The sequence below is a fragment of the Marmota monax genome, unplaced genomic scaffold (genome assembly GCF_021218885.2).
Source record: "Marmota monax isolate L192 unplaced genomic scaffold, Marmota_monax_Labrador192_F-V1.1 WCK01_AAM20220418_F8-fsc00004, whole genome shotgun sequence".
Lineage (NCBI taxonomy): Eukaryota > Metazoa > Chordata > Mammalia > Rodentia > Sciuridae > Marmota > Marmota monax.
Window position 1 is genome coordinate 32,291,862 of NW_026692881.1, and position 19,856 is coordinate 32,311,717.

The following is a 19,856-nucleotide window of genomic DNA, read 5'->3' on the forward strand; positions in this document are numbered from 1 at the left end:
AGTGTAATGAAGCTTACAGATATGCTATATAAAAATGGAATTTCTTCCTAAACAGACAAATACATCTGACATTACGTTCTCATTGCATTCCCATTCTTGCTGGACAGGTATTATTTCTGTATAACAATGTCCAAAAAATATATGTTATACAGAAGGTAAACAAACCTTAGGAATATCAAATACTTACGACATTAGATACTCTTAAGGGAAGCTATATGGTTTTCAATAAAAGCCTACATAGAGAAAGCCAAGTGTGTCTAGCAGAAGAGAGCAGAAGACTTTGCTATTTTCACTTAGTCTCAATGCTCTGACTTAAGTGCCATTGTTGTTACTACCACCATATGGAAAACTGTTCTGATTTCTAATATAAGAGTTACTCATTTCCAAATACTATTTGGATTTGAATAATAAAATGAGTTAAAGCCTGGCTTCTATGATCCTGGATTCTTGTAGCTTATCCGCATAGGCATGAAGTAATCTACCTTTTAACTAGCTGGGTGACATGGGACAGTTACAAAGACTGAAGGATTAGTTAATAGAGAAAACATCCACAGAAGCCAGAGAGACTATCAGATGTGTCACTTTTCTATACATTTGAGCTGATAACACTTGAGAACTTCCTACTTTATGCTTATGTACTTAGTCTTCCTTATCTTTTGAAATTTAAGTACACAGCACTTTCCCCAAATATTTTTAAAAATACAATTCATAATTTTACTCTGTACACTCTGATAACAAATGCAAACAACTTCCCATTATTGAAGTGACTTTACTCTCTTGTTAATGACAAATTCCATTTAATTTTTTTTTTTTGGGGGGGGGGTTCCAAACTCAGGATACTATTTCAACTAGAATAAGGAGACGCCTCTAAGCCACTTCCACTGTAAAGCAACAGGCTTTCTACAGACTTACTTTACTGAATCTCTACTTGAGGGCTGGTCTTTGTCAAACCCTATGAAGGCACATGTGAAAGACAACACAGTCCCTGGCTTCAAAGGCTGACAGTAAACATTAAAACTGTGGTCTGAATGAGATCTGATGGCATGACTGAGGGTCAGGATGTCTCTCACTAGCAGATTCTCTGAGATAAGAACAATAGTAACAATAGTTGAAGTTCTAGTTTGGATTTAAAAATCGGTCTCCAAAAAAATCATCCAGAAAAACTCAAAACACAAGTGAAGACTTAATTCACCAGCTGGGGAATGATATTTGTTTTACTTGCAACTATGAAAAAAGGGTACCAGGCAATTTCTTATTATTTACATTTTTTCTCTCTCTCATCAGGAGTAATAGTAAAAAGTATATTTGAGGGAAGAAAGTGTTTTTTTCTTCTTTTTAAAAACACTTTGTAGTTCAAAAGATATAGAAATTAAAACCTTAAAAACACACCCATCAAAAAATTTCAAAGACCATGAAACAAGACAACTAGGTTGAGTTACACTGCCACCCACTGGATAGAAAATAGATAGCAAAGCAATACTAATTTTAAATACTGAGACATTCAGTTTACCAGCCCTTTGGCAGAGCTTTTGTATGCAATCTGCTGTCTGTAAAGACTGAATCATAGATAGTAATATTGACTAATTCTGGCTTAGTTTCCATTAACTTCCATTACTAATTGGTTTGAGAGCCAAATTATATATTTAACTTGAAGCTAAGATATATTCTGCTTAAAATATATCAAATGAATTTTATTAAAAGGATTTAAATGTAATTTGCTAACTTCCTCTAAATTAAACAGTTGACAAATACTTCTTTAGGTTATTGTAAATTCAGCCACATTTGAGCTAAAAACCTCTAGCATTTTCCTCCTCCTCCATTTTTGTGGTCTCTCCTCATCATAATACCCTGAACTCAGGTATTATCAGTGCTTTTCCTCACACTTGAATGTTATTATCTTGGCCTGAAAACCAAGTCTCTGTTGAAACACTGTTGACTTAGAGTAATGAAGTGTTAAGTTCCAAAACACTGAAAAAAACACTTGTTAATGGGTATTGACTATAAAACTATTACATCAAAATCAAAATATTCATTTGGTGAAAGTGAAAATATACTCTAAATTCAATAAAATGCATAAAGATGTACAATACATTTATTTATGTTACTTGGGGAAAATGCCTCCCAATTGTTTCAGTGGATTCTCAATTCAATACGTATTTAAAAAAGGAAAGTCAACAGTGGGAATGTCATTAAGACAGCTTTAAGAGTAAAAAATTTTGGACCCATTAAATTCAACTGCCCACATTATAGTGGGGCAAAACAGTATATTCTAAATGTTGTCATTTAAAATACTTATTGTATCACTCAAAGAAACAAACAAACCACATCAAAATCCCAGTGATTTCTAAAGCTTAGAAAAATGTGATATAGCCACACAATGGAGTATTATTCAGCCATTAAAAAAAGGAATGAAGTGATAATCATGCTACAATATGAGTGGGCCTTGTAAAATTATGCTAAGTGAGACATAAAAGGCCATATATCACGATTCCACTTGCGTGAAATGTCCAACATAGGCAAATCCACAAAACAGAAAGCAGATTAGTGGTTGAGAGGGTCTAAGGAAAGGAAAGAATAGGGAGTGACTGCTAATGAGTACTAAGTTTTTCTTTAGGTGATTAAGATGTTCTGAAATTAGTGGTAATGGCTATACAACTTTGTGACTATACTAAAAAACCACCAAGCAATAATATATCAAAAAGGTTTAGGGTGTATGAAATGAAAAATGCATTCCAAAAATAGATTAATAAAAATATAGCATGGGTTCTCTCTCACTCTTGTGCTATGCCTCTCTTGAGGGTCTGTTCTGTTATCCTCGGGGGGAAACGAACCTCTGCCATCTGGAACACGGTGGCAGAGCAGATCCTAAAGGCTCTTTGGATACATACTCTTCTTTTTTTTTTTAATATTTATTTTTTAGTTGTAGTTGGACACAGTGTCTTTATTTGTGTTTATGTGGTGCTGAGGATCGAACCCAGGGCCTCGCGCTTGCTAGGCAGGCGCACTACCTCTGAGCCACAACACCAGCCCTGGATACATACTCTTATTTCACTCATAATTCATGTGTCAAAGCAAATTACCTGACCAAGTCCAAACTTCAATGGGTTGGAGAAGTACAATCCCACCAAGTATCAGAAAGAAGGGAACTGGAAACATCTGTCAAGAGCACTATGACCAGCACATTTATCTACCTAGTACTTAAACTTAATTCAAACCTATGACAGGCCAAAAGAAGCCAACATTAGTAAGCCAGCATCCTTGTCCGCAAGGAGCTCACAGGATTGCAAAGATGACATCCTGACTGGTAATTAAATATGCACCAAGGTGCTATACTAAGCACTCAGTAACAACAGAAAGTGCTACAGAAGCAAAGAAGAAAATACGATTAATTAAACCTGCCTGGAATAGGTAAATTAAAAGCTGGGCAAACCCTAACAAATAGAATGCCTCCCTTCCAGATGGAGAGGAGGAAAAAAGTGGTGGCCAAAGAAACTGAGAAAAGACATAAGATGGAAAAACAGTCACCTTAATTTCAAAAGACAAAATGCTGTTGCTGCATTATTTTGCTGAGTACAGAGTGTAAAGAGCCTTGAAAGTTATTAAGGAGCACAGTGTTTGCTCTTTAGGTAAATGGACAGTCAAAAGGTCAAGAAAACAGGTGACAAATTGTGAGCACATTCAACAAAATGGATTGGGGAAGGTGCAGAGCCTAGAAATAAGGTAGCAATCTTCTCCTCTGTCCAGACAATTACCCGAGGATTTAAACTGGCAAGGCAGCAGAAATAAATGAGACATTCCACAAGAGGAAAATTTAGCAAGACTTACAACTCATTTCTTATTCCTATCCTATCACCCATCACATCCAATCTATTAAAACTATCATTACACCTCCCCCCCACTAAAAGGTGCTAAAAAATAAAGCTGTATGCCACTTTTTCTGTGCCCTTAGCATCTAGCATCCTGGCAGCACATGGCACATTGCTTGTTAAATTAAACATTCTCAAACTACTATCATTATCCTTTCCTGCTCAAGTCCCCTCTAGTAAACTCCTAACATTTCTATTGAAACCAAAGTGATCTTTGTATCCTGTAACCCTACCTCTCTTTCTAACCATGAAGTTACTGTCTGACACTGTCTCATCATCTCCTCAATGCATCCCCAAATTTCCTTTTCCCTGTTCATTACCATCAGGTCCACAGTTCCTGATCCAAGACTCCTGCAGTCATACGTGTGACCCTTAATTTTGAACTTTTAAAATTTAGAAGGTATTATGGTACACGTGCCCTATATTATGCTCCAGTCCCACTAGGCACAGAAACAACACACTAATATTTCTGGGATAAAGTATAGGAACATTCCCATCAAGTTCCTCGAGTGTTTAGATCATATTTTACTACCACATGAGTTTGGGAACCAAATTTATGAAAAAACATTCCTTTTTCAGACTTTTTTTTTTTTTTTTTGGAACTGCAGATGAGGGACTATGTAGCTGCTGTAACTCACCTAGTCTACCACAATTGCCATCTCCCTACATCTCCTCCTCTTCTACTCTAATACATCTTATATTCTTTTGCCACACTAAAATTCCTGACATTTCAGGGATTTTACATTTTGGCTCCAATCTGCCTTTTCTCCTCCCAGTCTCCCTGGAATACACTATCAGAGAGTCTGCCCAGGTTTTTCCTGGACAGCCTCTGTGCACCACGTTCCCCCATGCACTCCCTCAGGCCCTGCCATTGCTGATACTGCCTCCCCTTCAACCTGGTACCTGACTGAGCTCATCCACCTTTGCTTAACAAAGACAATTTCCTCACTGTGCTCTGAAAAGCTCTTCTTGTGGTCTACTAGAAGGGATTGTGATTTAATTTCCTCTTTGAATTTCTACTATTATTCTTTTTCTAATTTCCTGAGATAAATGTAAAAGTTATTGATTTTCTAACATGAATTTTAGAGTTTTGACTTTTTCCAAAAAGACTTTGGCTTAATCCCACAAGGCCTGACAGAAAATAGTAACATTATCATTCAGTTGGAAATAGGCACAACAGGTGCTTACTGACACTACAATTTTCTCTATCACACAGTGGTTTCTGGAAGTAGAGTTTTACACGTTCAATCATATCAAGCTTTTTTTTTTTTTTTTAAAGTTTCCACTATCAGCTTCTAACTGAATTCTGTTGTTAAGCCAAAGAACATACTCTGCATGATTTAAATTCTTTAAAATGTGTGAGGACTTACATTATGAGCAGCATATATAATCATCTTTATAAGTGACCTAGGTTTACTTGAACAGAATGTATATTCTACAATCAACATATACTGACTTCTAAATAAGCCAAGTTTATTACTCATATAGTTCAAATCTTCTATACTCCTACTGTCTTTTGTTTATTTTGTCTGCTGAGAGAGAGAGAGAGAGATTAATTTCTCACCACAGTGTTACATTTTCTCCTTTGGGGTCTATTAATCTTTGTGGCTATTATTCGGTGCATACAAATGTAGAATTGTTATCTTCCTAGTAACTAAACTTTCTGTCACAATTGAAAGTTCTCTTTATAGCCAATAATACCTCTTGTTCTAAATCTATTTTTTTCTGATATCAGTATAACTGTGTCATCTTCCTTTCGGCTAATGTTTTTGCAACTTGCACTTTCAATGTTTCTGTATTCCTATAGACAGGCTAGCAACCTTCAGAGGGTTGCAGAATTGTCTAGTCTGATTACTGATTTACTTTTTTTAATGCAACATTTAGTTTTTAACATTTCATATAAAATGTGATATGCTGAAGTTTAAATTTATTATCCTATTTGTCTTCTACTTGTCCCATCTGTTCTCTGTATCTTTTTCTATTCTTTCTTGACTGTTATTTTTAGATGATCCAATTTTCACCTTCTATTATCTTACTAGTTACATTTCCTTGTGCTGTTCCTTTAGAAGTTACCCTAAGACTATAGACTAAACTCTTGCCTTATCATAGACTAAAATAAATTAGGACTATGGTACTTTCTGAATAAACCAAGGGCTTTAGAACATTTTAAGTCAATTTTCTCCGACCTACACACTACTGTTATGAGTTCTGATTATATATTTTTATACCCTACAAGAAATTAACTCTATTGATCTATACTCACATATTTACCTTTTCTAATTTCCAACTTTTCATTGAGAAACTTTTTCTATCTAAGGAATATCTCTTCCTTTTAAGTGAGGAGACTATTGGTGATGAATTATCTCAATTCATGTCTCCTAGCTTTACAATCCCTTAAATCCCCTACCATGACTAGTTATTTGTGATTGAGTGCCGGACATTGTTTATGAAAAATTACTGAACAACTATAGGCCTATGATAATGTTATCTTTCTCCGGAGAGAATTCACTTTTTCTTCTAAGTGACCAGAGGATCCAGCTAATCCAAACCATCTTAATCTCATCAGGAATGAAGTTTCAGTTACTAAGAAAAATAGTATATGTAGTGGGATAGAATCCTTTGGGTTGATAGGTCTTGATTTCCAATTTTATCACCATATTTACACAGGTATACCAAAGTTCTACTAAAGCTCACAGCCTGTTAGACTCCTCAAAAGAAGTAACCCTGTAACGAAATGACTCAAATGTTAGGCTCTCCTCTTGAATTTCCTTCTTCCAGACCTTGGCCCTATAATTTTGTTGTTGTTGTCATAATTTCCTTGTTATGTCTAGTTTTTTTCATTATTCTCAGCAGGAGGGGTGATCCAAATTAACAAGTCTTATATACCCACTCCTCTTCCTAAGAAAGAACCTTGCATATTTGAATAGAAAAGTGCTAGCTGCTACAGGCTTTCCACCAGGAATCCTTGCAACCAACCAACAAGTTTTTTGTTTTTGTTTTTTAAGACCAAGAAATCAACTGCGATTAACTGAGGCAACAGGGAGTCTTTAGGAAACTAGTATGCCTAAAAAATAAGGATTTTCAGAAGACTATTTGAGCCAAAAGAAGAGGCAACTCAAGAGAATGACAGAAATGGGAATGAAAAGAGGTCAGAAGCAAAATACAATACAATATTACATCAACTATGACTAACACCTGACAAGAAAAGAGTGAGAGATGGATATGAAATCTCAAACCTGAAGAAAAAACTAAATTGGGTGAAGAAGAATTTAGACTTAATCATAAATATCTTCTAGTAATAAACCAAGTTTAACAGGTAACTGAAGGTCCTGATTTGAGACCTCACCAACAGTATGGTGATTTCTAAGTTTCAACAGAATTTTCTAACTAATCAGAATACTATTTACTAAATTGCTAAAATGATATTCTCTCTATAATTACCTATTTACATTCATTTGTATATTGAAAAAATCAGAATTAGAAATCCAGAAACTTTGAAAAGGAAAAAAAAAATAAATACAGAATTTCATTATCACAATGACAGAGAAAAAAGTTAAGGTTAAAGGGAAAGGGAGAATGTTTAAAAAGAAGGCTGGGCTGAAGGTACAGCTCAGTGCATGGATGCTTACCCAGCACGCTTAAGACCCTGGGTTTGACCCCTGGCACCACCCACTCACCCACACACACAGTCAAAATAGCTGGGATTGTGGCTCAGTGGTAGAGTGTTCACCTAGCATGTGTGAGGCACTAGGTTCGATCCTCAGTGCCACATAAAAATAAATAAATAAAATAAAGGTATTGTGTCCATCTAGAACTAATACACACACACACACACACACACACACACACACATACATATATTTAAAAACAAAAAAAGTAAAAATATACTATATCACAGTTCAAGAAATCCAGCAATAAAGAAAAAGGTACAGATATACATTCAGTGAAATATAATAGTAAGGAAAATACTAAGTGGGTTTAGCTATTTGCCAAGGGTTTTATTAATTCTACAAAAATAACAAAAAATACTTTTTAAAGTTACTGAGGTGGTGGAAAAGTCACTCTTTCCAAGATGAAAGAAATATGATCTTTTAAAAAGAGGCACAAATTAGATTATACAGTCATTTAAAATATTTTAGTTCGATAAATAAACATAATCTATTAAAATCTCTGCAAACATAATATCTAGGTTTTAGATCAACACCAAAAATAACTAGGGAATATGGAACATTATTTCATATAATACTCTTCAGTATTTCCAACAGGATACATCTTTAGATATGATAAATAAGTCAACTGACAAACTATACAATCCAGCAGCTATTTTAAGATCCAACTCATTGATTTATAAACTCAACAACTAAAGCTCTGATTACCTGCCAAATGCAGCTCTATCCCATGCCTATGTTTTGGCTCTAAAAATTCATTTAAAAATCAGAGCTGCAAACAAAATGGCTCTACCCAAATATAACGTTTCATTTCTGACTCATGAGATCTGGCAAGTACTCCTGTTCTGTCCCCCATGAAAACTACCTTTAGTTTTCTATAAAACAGAGATGACACAGAGTAATAAAATGCTCAAGCATCTGAAGAACATAAAGATTAGCAATCACAGGACACTAATTATGCTGCTCTTTTCACTGGAACAGGTCAGACTTAGCTGCTGAGCATAAACATTTGCTGACTTATAGTTGTACCAGACACTTAAGGATAAAAAGAGAAACGAGATGGAGTCCCCACCCTCAAGGGGGGCCTGTGAAGCAGTATAAACTAAAAATTATAACATAATCATTGCCCTAATAGAGTTGTTATTTCCAAGATGCTACAGGGTTATAAACAAAGAAACACCAACTATTTGTTCTGGTCTGTTCAAGGAGAGTGCAAGAGTTCCAGGAAGGCTTCACATATAGGAATCAGAAGAAAAAAAAAAGCCTTACAACTTAGTGTAAAGGGACCACATATTTTAGTAAAGCTATTTGGTTTTAAAATTGAGAAAATTTACAAAACAATGTTAGCATGTTTAATCAAGAGGCACATAAGTGCTAAGTGGCAGAGTTGAGCTCTAGGTCTTCAGGTTTTGAACCATTCCTTCTTGCTATTTAATAATGATTACAGACTTCATAATCTTACAAAAAAGAGATAATTTTGAAGCTAGTTTTTTTTTTTTTTTTAAACAGGACTATACTGTTGAACTCAAAGTGGGACATACAGTGACTTAAAAAATAACTAAACTCCCCAAATCATGTTAACTTTACATTTAATAATACACTTGTTTTTTAAATACTAACATTAAAAGAGACATAACCCTTATCTAGTTTTAATCTTTAATAAGAACCATTCCTCTGCTAAAAATGATTTGGTTTCATAACATGCAAGGAAAACACACTCTGATACATAGATGACTAGAGTGTAACTTAGTAACACTTTAATGACCCTCTAGGTGGATGTGGTAAATGATGTTACTTACAAGACTAATAATTCACTGTAGCATTGTTAGTAATAAAACAACTAAATATTCATTATTTAGAGTGGTTAAATGAATTAAGGTACACAATAAAGTATGGAAGAGCAACCAGCTGAGATGAGCATTGTAGTAAAACACTGGAGAGATAACGTGACCAAAACCAGGAGATTGGCAAATGCCCAGAATAGTCAGAGTCCAGAGAGAGGTAAAAAGTAAATGGGTTTTGGCAATAACTTGGATTCAGGTGAGAATCCAGGGCCTGGGTGGTGTCAAGAATTAGCCAATCATTCAAAGTTTTAATGCACAGGTCTTGGGTTTCCTCTACAATTTATATGCAATGCCTAGGCACTAAATATATCTGTTAAATGAAGATTTTATATTTTCTACCAAACAATTTTACACTAGTAAGAAGAAAAGTATACATTTGACTAAAATAAAATTTAGCTCTGGTGATAATTTTTAAAAAGCTATTTAATACAACAACTGTTTGAAGTAAATAAGATACCTCAGACCACAAGGTAAGTGAGGAACATTATCCAAGTGAGAGTCTACCCCAGCACTTACCAGAAAATGTGCTTTATTTCACAATTGTTGGAGTAGTTCCTAGTTGTACAGCAATTCCTGATACTCTACTGCTAAAGGACTTTCTAGATATCATGTTATTTCTACTCCAGAACTAAAGTAGTATCTGACCCTGACTGACCTTCAAGCACTGGAAGCTATGCTGAGGCAGGCCAGTAAAGAGGAAAGGTGAGGACCAGAAGGCCAACCTCTTAAACTGAACATTTCCTACAGCCCTCTCACCCTAGAATGTAAGAACCAGCATGCTGTTTATTTACTACAGGAAGTTTATCAATAGTCAACTTCAGTTTTCACATTGGCAAGTAAAAGAAATTAGGCAAACTACTCGTAAAATAATAAAAGTTCCAGAAAAAAATATACAAACTATTGTGTACATTTATGCTATAAAAGTCACTAAACATTAAAGAGAAAAATAAGATTTTTATCTGAAAAAATGTTGACATAGTAATAACTGGGATCACTTAAGGTCTGAAATATACTCCATCTAAAAATATCTATAATTTACGTCATATTTTCAAAGAATCTACTCTAAAGATTTGATCAATAATCATCTAGGGAATATTTATAAATTTATATCATAAGAAAATGAACAAGATCCCAAATATTAAACAGTCTAATTTCAACCAGCTAGAAAAACCCAAAGAAACAAAAATCAACACAATCAGTTCTTTACCTGCAGCTCCTTTGAAACTCTCTCTAAGTGATTAGTTATCTTTTTAATCAGGTCACTATACATCTGTTCCGAGTGTTGCTGGCATACACACTTATACACACAACTGTAAAACCGAACAAAAAACCAAGTTAATGAAGATGCACTTAACTCAATCTAAGGTGAAAGAACATTTTTAATATATTACCACTAATCAAATAATTCAGATTTGAAACCAGTGACTGACCACAACTTTTAATAAAAATTTGCCCTCCCCAATCAATGTCTGGATGGAAAAGATATTACCACTAACTGCAAATAATCTTGAGTAGAGTGCATTCCAGCACTAGCTATTCCAATACTGGTGATGATCCAAGGGTCTGTATATGATAACTCCTTAAAAGTCAGGTTCTCTCTTGCTTTTTTTTTTTTTTTAAATAAATCAATCTCAAAATAAGGAAGAAAGCAATAATCAGTAGAAAGAAAGTGTCTAACTGACAAAAATGTCTGCAATATAATCTCTTTGTACATTAGTTGTGTGAAACAACATAGTTGTTATTTCTTCTTCCTGTCACTGTGCTGATTTTCCACACCAGACACTTCAGTCATTCTAGTCTCCTTGGAGACCTCCAGTTTCTTCATTATCTATGGTGGATGTAGCAGGCTGAGGTAGCAGAAGTCTTGATTTGAAAACCACTTTTGAATCAAAAAGTATAAATCAAACATCCAATCCACAAGTGTGGAATACATAAATACTTAAGAGTCTCACTTTGTGTATTTTATATATCACATGCTGTCATAACTCAAAGTTGCCCTGAACCTCAATAAACCCTTTCAAACCCAAGCAAATTAAATCTTGACTTACCTGTATATCTGTTCATAGGATATGGGGATATAGTCACCAGGACTCTGGGTTAAAAGTTGATCTATGGCACCATCCAATTTTGGCCAGTATGTGCTCTTATAATCTTCAATAGTTATAACATTCATTACTACAAGTAAAAAGTAAAATAAGTATTACTATGTGCCACATAAAATGAACACAAATCATAGCAATTTTGTACTCACAAATTCATTCTTTTATTAACTACCCATCACATTTCAATTAAAAGGGAAAAATACCTGGTCAGAGAAGTTAAGCAGCTACGAATCTGTCCATCTTTAAAAATAACAAAACAAGTATTACTGGTTTCTTTCCCAGTTTTCTGTACGCTTCTGCCATCAATGAAGTATTTTCAAACATGCTGACCCTTAAAAGACTTTGTCAATTATAAGTGGCCTATCAGTGAATCACAAGAAGGTTCTAGGAAACAATAAACAGCAACAATATTTATAGATATTCCTGGGAAAATCTACCTAATGATAGGACTACAGGTATTAAGGTCTAAATGCTAACAGTAATCAAAGAGGCTGCCAGAAAATGTGTTTAGCTTTATGGTGCTGCAAGTACCTTTTAGTTATCACCAGAACTCTAACTTGGGCTCTTACCATGTGCAACTTGACAAGCCCACCTGAAAACCTGTGTGTGTTCTGGAGCCTGACATCAAAGTCTTACCTTATTCCTTCAGACAGACTCATTCATTATAAAGCATTTGTAATAGCTGGTCTTAACAATTTTGAGATCCAGGGGTGACAACCGCTTCACAATGGAATGTGAATGCTAATATTAAATGGAACAATGGAAAGCTAATACTAAAAAAGAGCTACTTGAAGAATATGAGATAACCTGCGACATAGGAGCTTACAAACACTGAATCAGTATTTTGCTGTTTATTTCACCAGAAACTGGAGAGCAGAAAGGTTAGGTGGCTTCCCCCAAGAACACATGGTTAAGTACTGGCAGAAGTACCAAGTAAAGGAAAGTCTATCACATTAGTGACTTCCAACCTTGGTCATTCAGGTTCAAGATTTTTTTTTTTTTTTTTAGTTTTTGGCAAACACAACATCTTTCTTTGTATATGGTGCTGAGGATCGAACCTGGGCCACACGCATGCCAGGTGAGCGCACTACCGCTTGAGCCACTTCCCCAGCAAGATTTTTTTTAATCTATCAATTTTATTCATCTTTATTTAATATTTTCTTTAATCCAATTCAATTTCATCTTCACTTAACTTATTTTAAAGGACACTTGAGAAATGATCTACTGAATCATAAAACAATATAGTATAACCTTAAAAATATTTTTTTGGGTCTGGGAATGTAGCTCAGCAGTACAGCACCTGCTTAGCATATGTGAAGCCCTGGATTTATTCCCCAACACAGAAAAAAAAACAAAAAACATTTTCTTAAGTTAAAGAAGCCAGACCCAAAAGGATCCATATTTTGAATCCCACTTATATGACATTAATAAAGGCAAAACTATAGGAAGAAAAACATATTACTGATTCCCAAGGGCTGGGTGGTAAAGGATTATCTATAAAAAGGTATCATGGGGAAATTTTTAGGGCAATGAATTATTTTGTATGGAACTGTGGTATTAGATACCACATCCATGCATTTGTCAAAACCAACAACACTGTATGCCTAGTGAATTCACTGTCAAAAAAAAAAAAAAGAAGAAGAAGAAATCAACAAGGCTATACTAGTAAAAATGAAATCCCAACTGTGACCAAATAATTTACAAATCAGAACTCACAATGAAGAGAATGGAGAGGAAAAGAGTATTGGATTAAATGTAAAACTAAAGACAAAAAGAACTGTGTGCACATATGCACACACACACAACTAAGAGGCTGCCATATCACACAGGGCCTTCTGGATCACTTAAAAACTGAGTAAGATGGGAGCCTCTGGAGGGTGATCTGACGTACATTTTGTATGGGACCATTCCTGCTGCTGTGTTAAGAGTAAACTAATTTAGGAAGCTGTGATTTGGGGGAGAGGGTAGGGTTGGGGCCAAGTGGTGGCCTTGAAGATTATAGAGAAAAGTCAGATTCTGAATATATTTTATAGGCAAAGCCAGTAAGAATTGCTAACGGACTGGATGAGAAATCTAAAAGAACGTTCAAGGATAACTCCCAAGTTTTTGGCCTGAGCACCAAAAGTCAGGGCTGCTGTTTACTAAGAGGAGGAGCAGAAAAAGCTTAGCTTATCTGCAGGTGTAGCAGATGCTGCTGGTGCCTCACCCATTTACTATTATGGTATTGAGAGCCACAGCCGAAGGGGCCCCAGCAAACTTCCAGCTGCCAGCAAACTTCCAGCTGCCGGCTGATGATTGGCTCACAGCGGCCCCAGCAACATCTAGCTGATTGGCTCCTCGGCCCCAGCAACATCTAGCTGATTGGCTCCTCTGCAGTGATGCTCATTGGGCTGTTTCCCTGCCCTTTCAGACCACGGAGCTGCTCATTGGGGGACTTTTTTGGCTCCGCCCACGTGACCCAGCCAATCGGCCTCAAGAGCAGGAGGATTGTGGGAGGTGGAGAGAAGCTTGGGTGGGAGAGTCAGGCTTGTGGAAAGCCGGTGGTGGCAGTTGAGGCTCTGAGGGTTTTTCCTGAGAGGCTGTTTTGTTTGGCGTGTGTGGTTCTAAAAATAAAGTTAGTTTCTTTTGACAAGTGGCTCCTGATTGTGCCCAGCCAGACTGCGGCATTATGGTTTGATCTTAAATGTTCACCCAAACCTCATGAGTTGAAGAGTTGGACCCCAACATAGCAGTCTTCAGGGCTTTGGGGAGGTGACTGGATCATGAGGGCTCCAACCTGAGGAATGAATTTATGGATTCATAGCTTAATGGAGGGGGACTTTGTTATAAAAACAAACTCTTTGCTTCCCAGCTGCCATGTGATAAGCCGCTTTGTTCTATCACAAGCTTCTCACCATGATGTTCTGTCTTGCCAGAGGTCCAAAGCAATGGGGTCATGCAATCATGGACTGAAACCTCTGAACCTATAAGCCAAAATAAATCTTTCTCCCCTTTAGGTTGTTTTGCTCTGATATTTTGTCACAGCAACGGAAATCAACATACCCTTGTCCACAAAGGCCAACTGTCAACACCTACAATTACTTGCCTCAGTGTTCTGTCTAGCTGCCATAACTTGCTCTAGAGAGGAGAGAGGCAGGTTGGGAGCGGTAGAGAAGTAGCCATACTCTCCAGCTACTTTCAATCAATGGCTAATGAGGATTCAGCCTCATTACCTCAGTAGATCCCTCTGCTGTCAGGTGAGATAACTGAGACATGGATGCTATACTAATACCCAGAGTTCCCTACAGGGATTGGGCTCAGAGTGGTGACCGACTCTGCCAGCTTCCTTACCTTCTCTATCTCACTTCCTCAACTCCCTTACAAGTGCTTCCTGGTCTCATTACCTTGTACTTAAACTATTTGTGCTTTTTAAAAAAGAAAAAGGGGAAGGAAGGTCTCTTAAAAACAGAAAATCCACATTGCTTGCCATTAAACAGATGGCAATATACAAACAATACGATGTTGTCAAATTCTAGTGAGGTCCTGCTGCCTGTCAAGTGTTCTGAGCCTGAAGTTGGCTTTCCCTGTTAAAGAGATTGGCAGATGTTGAAAAGTGTTACACACTACATTTGTGCTCATGTAATCTAAAGGATTCAAAGAAAACTGAAAAGGAAATTATATTCTATGTGATACTGTTAGTGAATCACTTATCAGTATACCACCAAAAGCACACTCTACACCAAAAGCTGATACCTGAAGAACAGGAGTGTAATGCTCAAAGAGAAGGCTGCCAGTTCCACAAAGCCAAGACCCCACACACTAGTCCTTGGGCTCCTGGCCTGCTGAGCTCAACAAACCACACCACGTGGCCACAGGTGGGGAGTGCGCCTACTTCTCAAGCACAGGAGTCAGACCTCAACAAGTCACCGAGTCAAAGACATGAAGGAGGAGGAGAAAGGAACTAAAATATAAAGTCCTCTAGCTATTACAAGTGTGTGTGTGTGTGTGTAAATAATTAAAAAATAAAAATAAAAAATAAAAAAGTCCTCTAGCTATTGGGACAGAATGGAGACCAACTTTGAAAGCAGAAACCACTGATGCCACTCAGGTATCTTTCTTATTTTTTAAAGAAATTTGTATTTGATTTTTACTTATTTTTTTTTCCTTTTTTTTTTTTTTTTTTTTTGGTGGTGGTGCTGGGGACTGAACCCAGGGCCTTGTGCATGGGAGGCAAGCACTATACCAACTGAGCTATATTCCTAGCCCTGTTTGATTTTTTTTTAATGCTCTGCTTTTAAAAGGTCTTTGAAAAGGGGCATTTTTTAAAAAAAATGACGACAACCCAAGGAACATTAAAGAATCTTTAAGCCTCTTTCCACATACAGAAAAAAAAGAGTTACATCTATTTCCACACACATATATAATATGCACCTATTTTCAAATACATTTTATTTAAAAATCAGATGAAGAAGTCAATTCAGCTGGCCTCACATGCTAACAAATGTAACCTTTTTCTCAGGCCAGCCAATCCTCACCAGTGGCAAGAGAAGCAGAACTTGGGCGAGTATGGGCAGAGCCAGAGGAGGCCTGAAGAGTGAGTATAAGCTGGTCTAAGGAGGGCTCCTCACACACTCCTCGGTCCACATTTATGATGACAATGCAGGGAACTTTAAGATACTGGTTATTTCTTTGCTAATACCAACCCATTCCTGATTTAAAAAAACAAAAACCATCAGCAGTTTATTCAGTTTATTAGCAGTTTAAACACATAGCCTCATGTGTATAGGTATGCAGCCTTGAACTTATTAGATCTGCTGATTAAAGAAATGAAATCCCTTTAAACTTTCACCATTGAAAAAATGTGGACTGACCAGAAGAAACTACAGTCAAAATTCATGCAATAAACAAAACAACTAGTTTACCAATTTAAAAAGGCAACATGCAGTGCTATAGGACAGAGTGCAGACCACATTGAGAAATCTCAGAAGACTAACAAAGCCAAATAAATTAGACAATATTTTTCAATTTTCTGTCTTGATTTTAGTAGTTCAGCATTAAGTATATATTAGAAAACAAAAGCAAAAAAGAAAAATCACTCATAATTCCCCACCAATACACGGTGCATACCAGTCTTTTTTTTCAACATACATGTCTGTGGTTAAAAGATTTCCAGTGAGCTAAGAAATTCTTGAATTCTACCTTTTAAATTCCTTTTCTGGATATGATATGCAACATCAACAACTGTGAATCCAAATGAAAACACAGAATCTTGGGGCTGGGGTTGTAGCTCAGTGGTAGAGCACTTGCCTAGCATGTGTGAGGCAATGGATTCAATCCTCAGCACTAGATAAAAATAAGTAAATAAATAAAGGTATTGTGTTCATTAAAATCACACACACACATAATCCAGATAAAATTGAAATCACCATTAAATTACTAAATTTTATCTAAGATTTTCCACTTGAAAATAATGGATTACTTTTTAAGTCAATTTTAAAAAGCACTATAAGACCAAGCATAGTGTTGCATGACTGCAGTCCTAGTTACTTGGCAGGCTGAAGTAGGAGGATCACTTGAGCCCAGGAGTCCCAAAACAGGCTGGACAACCTGGCAGGACTCCAAATCCTTAAAAAATAAAAAAGGCGGTGGGGCAGGGGGGCTAGTTCTACAAAATCAGATGCCTACAAAGCTAGGCCAGTAAACACAAGTTGATAAATCAAGTTTGATACAAGAATTTTACAAAAGAATGAACTGTATATGTCTTCTAGAAACATTCACATTAAAAAAAAAAATTAAAGATCTGTGGTGTAAGCCTCAAAGATCATGTTATACAAGGCTTAAACCTAGAAACAGATAACAAGTTCATATGATCTAAATCCTACTGAGAAGACAGTTTAACCAAACTTTAGTAAAGTAAAATGAAACAAAGTCTAAAACACATGGAATAGCTGGAACCTAAGGTTTAAGAAATACCAGGCTGCTAATAAACAGGAAACTATTCGAGATGTATAACTCATACCAGGCAGTAATAAACACTCATCCTTTTTTTGACCAAATAATTTATCAAAACTCAACTTATTTACTTATTATTGTTGATCCATTTCACACTAAACATAAGCCCCATGGAGAAGAAATTCACCAACAGAGTACCAACTCCAAACAAATGGTAGGTATTCAATATTAAGTCTGAAGTGGACTAATTTAGTATTAAAATGAATGCCCACTAGAAAAAGTTCAAGGCATACTACTACTTAGTATTTGTTTTAGAATTAAGGCTTAAATCATATTTGATTTCACACAGGCTAAAGTAAATCAGGTTAATCCTACTAAACAATCCTTTGGATGATTTTTGGTGTTATTTCCTTGAATTTATTCAAGAGGGGAATAATTCAGAAATTACAATAAGCTTGGTCTACTGCAAAGGCTGATCACTACCTGCTTTCGGTGGTTCTCAAAAGTGACCTCCAGAGCAGTATCAGCAACAGTATCACCTGAAAACTGCTGCAAAAGCAAACTGCCAGGCTAGATTCTAGGTGGGACCCTAGATCTAATAAGCCTTGCTCCAGCTTGTCAAAGACAGCTCAAGCTTGAGAATCACTAACTAATGCCACTGCATCGGTAGCTTAGGACAGCCAGGGGGTCACATTAAAGTTTCTCTTCTGTGTACTGACAATAAGGGGTTTGTCAGTTGTCAACAATTTGAATTAGTCAAATAACAGTATATATTAAAGACAATGTTAAAAGAGTAGCCAGAACTGTTTCACATCAGACTCTATAAGTGCTACTCTATATCCCTATTCCATACCCCCCCAAAAGTTAATTTCAGTTAAAATTGACTACAATAAAAAGACTACAATAATGGCAATTCTAAAATAAATAATTAAGTCAAATTTAATAAGCTAAATTATGTCTGAAATAAACTTTTTAGATGAACTAAAATTATAAATTTGGTAATTAGAATGGAGTAGGAGGGCTGAGGTTGTGGCTCAGTGGTGGAGCGCCTGCCTAGCACGTGAGAGGCCCTGGGTTTGATCCTCAGCACTACATAAAAATAAATAAATAAAGGTATTGTGACCAACTACAACTAAAAAATAAATATTAAAAAAAAAAAAGAACGGAGTAGGCAAAAAGAACTCTAGTTTATCTAACTCTAGCCAGCATATACTTTGTAGAAGAAAATTTGTGATTTTCTTGTGATCATGTGTACCCAGCAGTCAATAACCACTTAGTATATCTGTGTTGTCCAAGACATTACCACTGGGCACAATATTCTGCTCCCTGCAGCACACAAGTATGACTGAACTCTTACAAGAATGAAGCTAACGTTCAAGAACAAAACTTTCAGAAAGGGAGAAGGCCTTGGCAATCAAGAAAGGGCATGGTCAGAGTGGAAGAGGAGAACCCCGAAGCTGAACCAGGCAGTTTATCTAATAAGTGGGGGGAGGTAAGTTTTATTTAAGACAGAAAAATCCTAGCTAATATTTTCTCAAAAGGAAAGTAACTCTGATACAAATAAAACAGTGATACTTAGTTGATCCTCAGAGAAACTGATCAGCTTAAAAAAATAGTAAAAGAAGTTACTGAAATCTTTAAATATCCTTTTCCTTATTAGAATAAAACAAAACCTGCATCGCCTACTTGGGTATACTTTGATTTGCCAATAAAAGAAGGTAGCTAATGTTAATTCCTAGTTGAAGCACTTGTTTTTTTAAGTGGGGTAAATCCTTTCAAAAACCTGTGAGTTTTAGGTGTTTGGGAAACTTCTAGGTATTAAGGTCTGTGGTCTGCACAATTCAACTGAAACACTGGACAATTTAAAATATCTGTGATCATTATGAAGTCATTCTTCCTAACAACAATATATCAAATATATCTAATGTGTCATTTTATATAGGTCCTCATTAACACATTCTTTAAGGGTTCTATGCTACCAACCCCTCACCCTACATAAAAACAAAAACAAAACCATAATAAACAAAAAGTATTTTGGTCCAGGTAAGGTTATAACTGTACCAATATCTGACACTATCTAACCTGTCTGGCCTTTGTATCAAATGAAGTACCTCTTCTCCCATTGTAAACTTTAAAACTTATATGGGAAATACATTGTTACTCTTTTACTGCTTAGGAATTCACACATTTTCTAACTTGAGAAAATGTAATAGAATAGCAGAAACTTCCTTTACTACTACTATCTCAAAACAAAAACAAAAACACTACCTAGCTATTAGGGCAACCAGGAAGAACTGAGATCTCCATTCTTTTAGAATGGTAACTGCACAACACTGTACTACAATTTAATTATCTTGAACCTATGACACAGTTCCTAACATGAACATGTTATAACAATATGAAATGGCCAAGGACTACCAAGCCATCCATTATGGTACCAAGTTC

At 36.0% G+C, this 19,856-nt stretch overlaps 1 protein-coding gene across 2 annotated transcripts in view; it reads right to left on the reverse strand.

Moving 5' to 3' along the window:
- The window catches only part of Cacul1 (CDK2 associated cullin domain 1), a 64,499-nt gene that overhangs the window by 31,641 nt on the left and 13,002 nt on the right, over positions 1-19,856 (reverse strand). For both annotated transcript variants that reach the window (XM_058581331.1, XM_046450266.2), the window contains exons 2-3: positions 11,427-11,553; positions 10,586-10,688 (exon numbers count right to left, since the gene is read on the reverse strand). In XM_058581331.1, the coding sequence (XP_058437314.1) occupies positions 10,586-10,688; positions 11,427-11,553 (230 nt within the window). The remainder of the gene's footprint in view (positions 1-10,585; positions 10,689-11,426; positions 11,554-19,856) is intronic.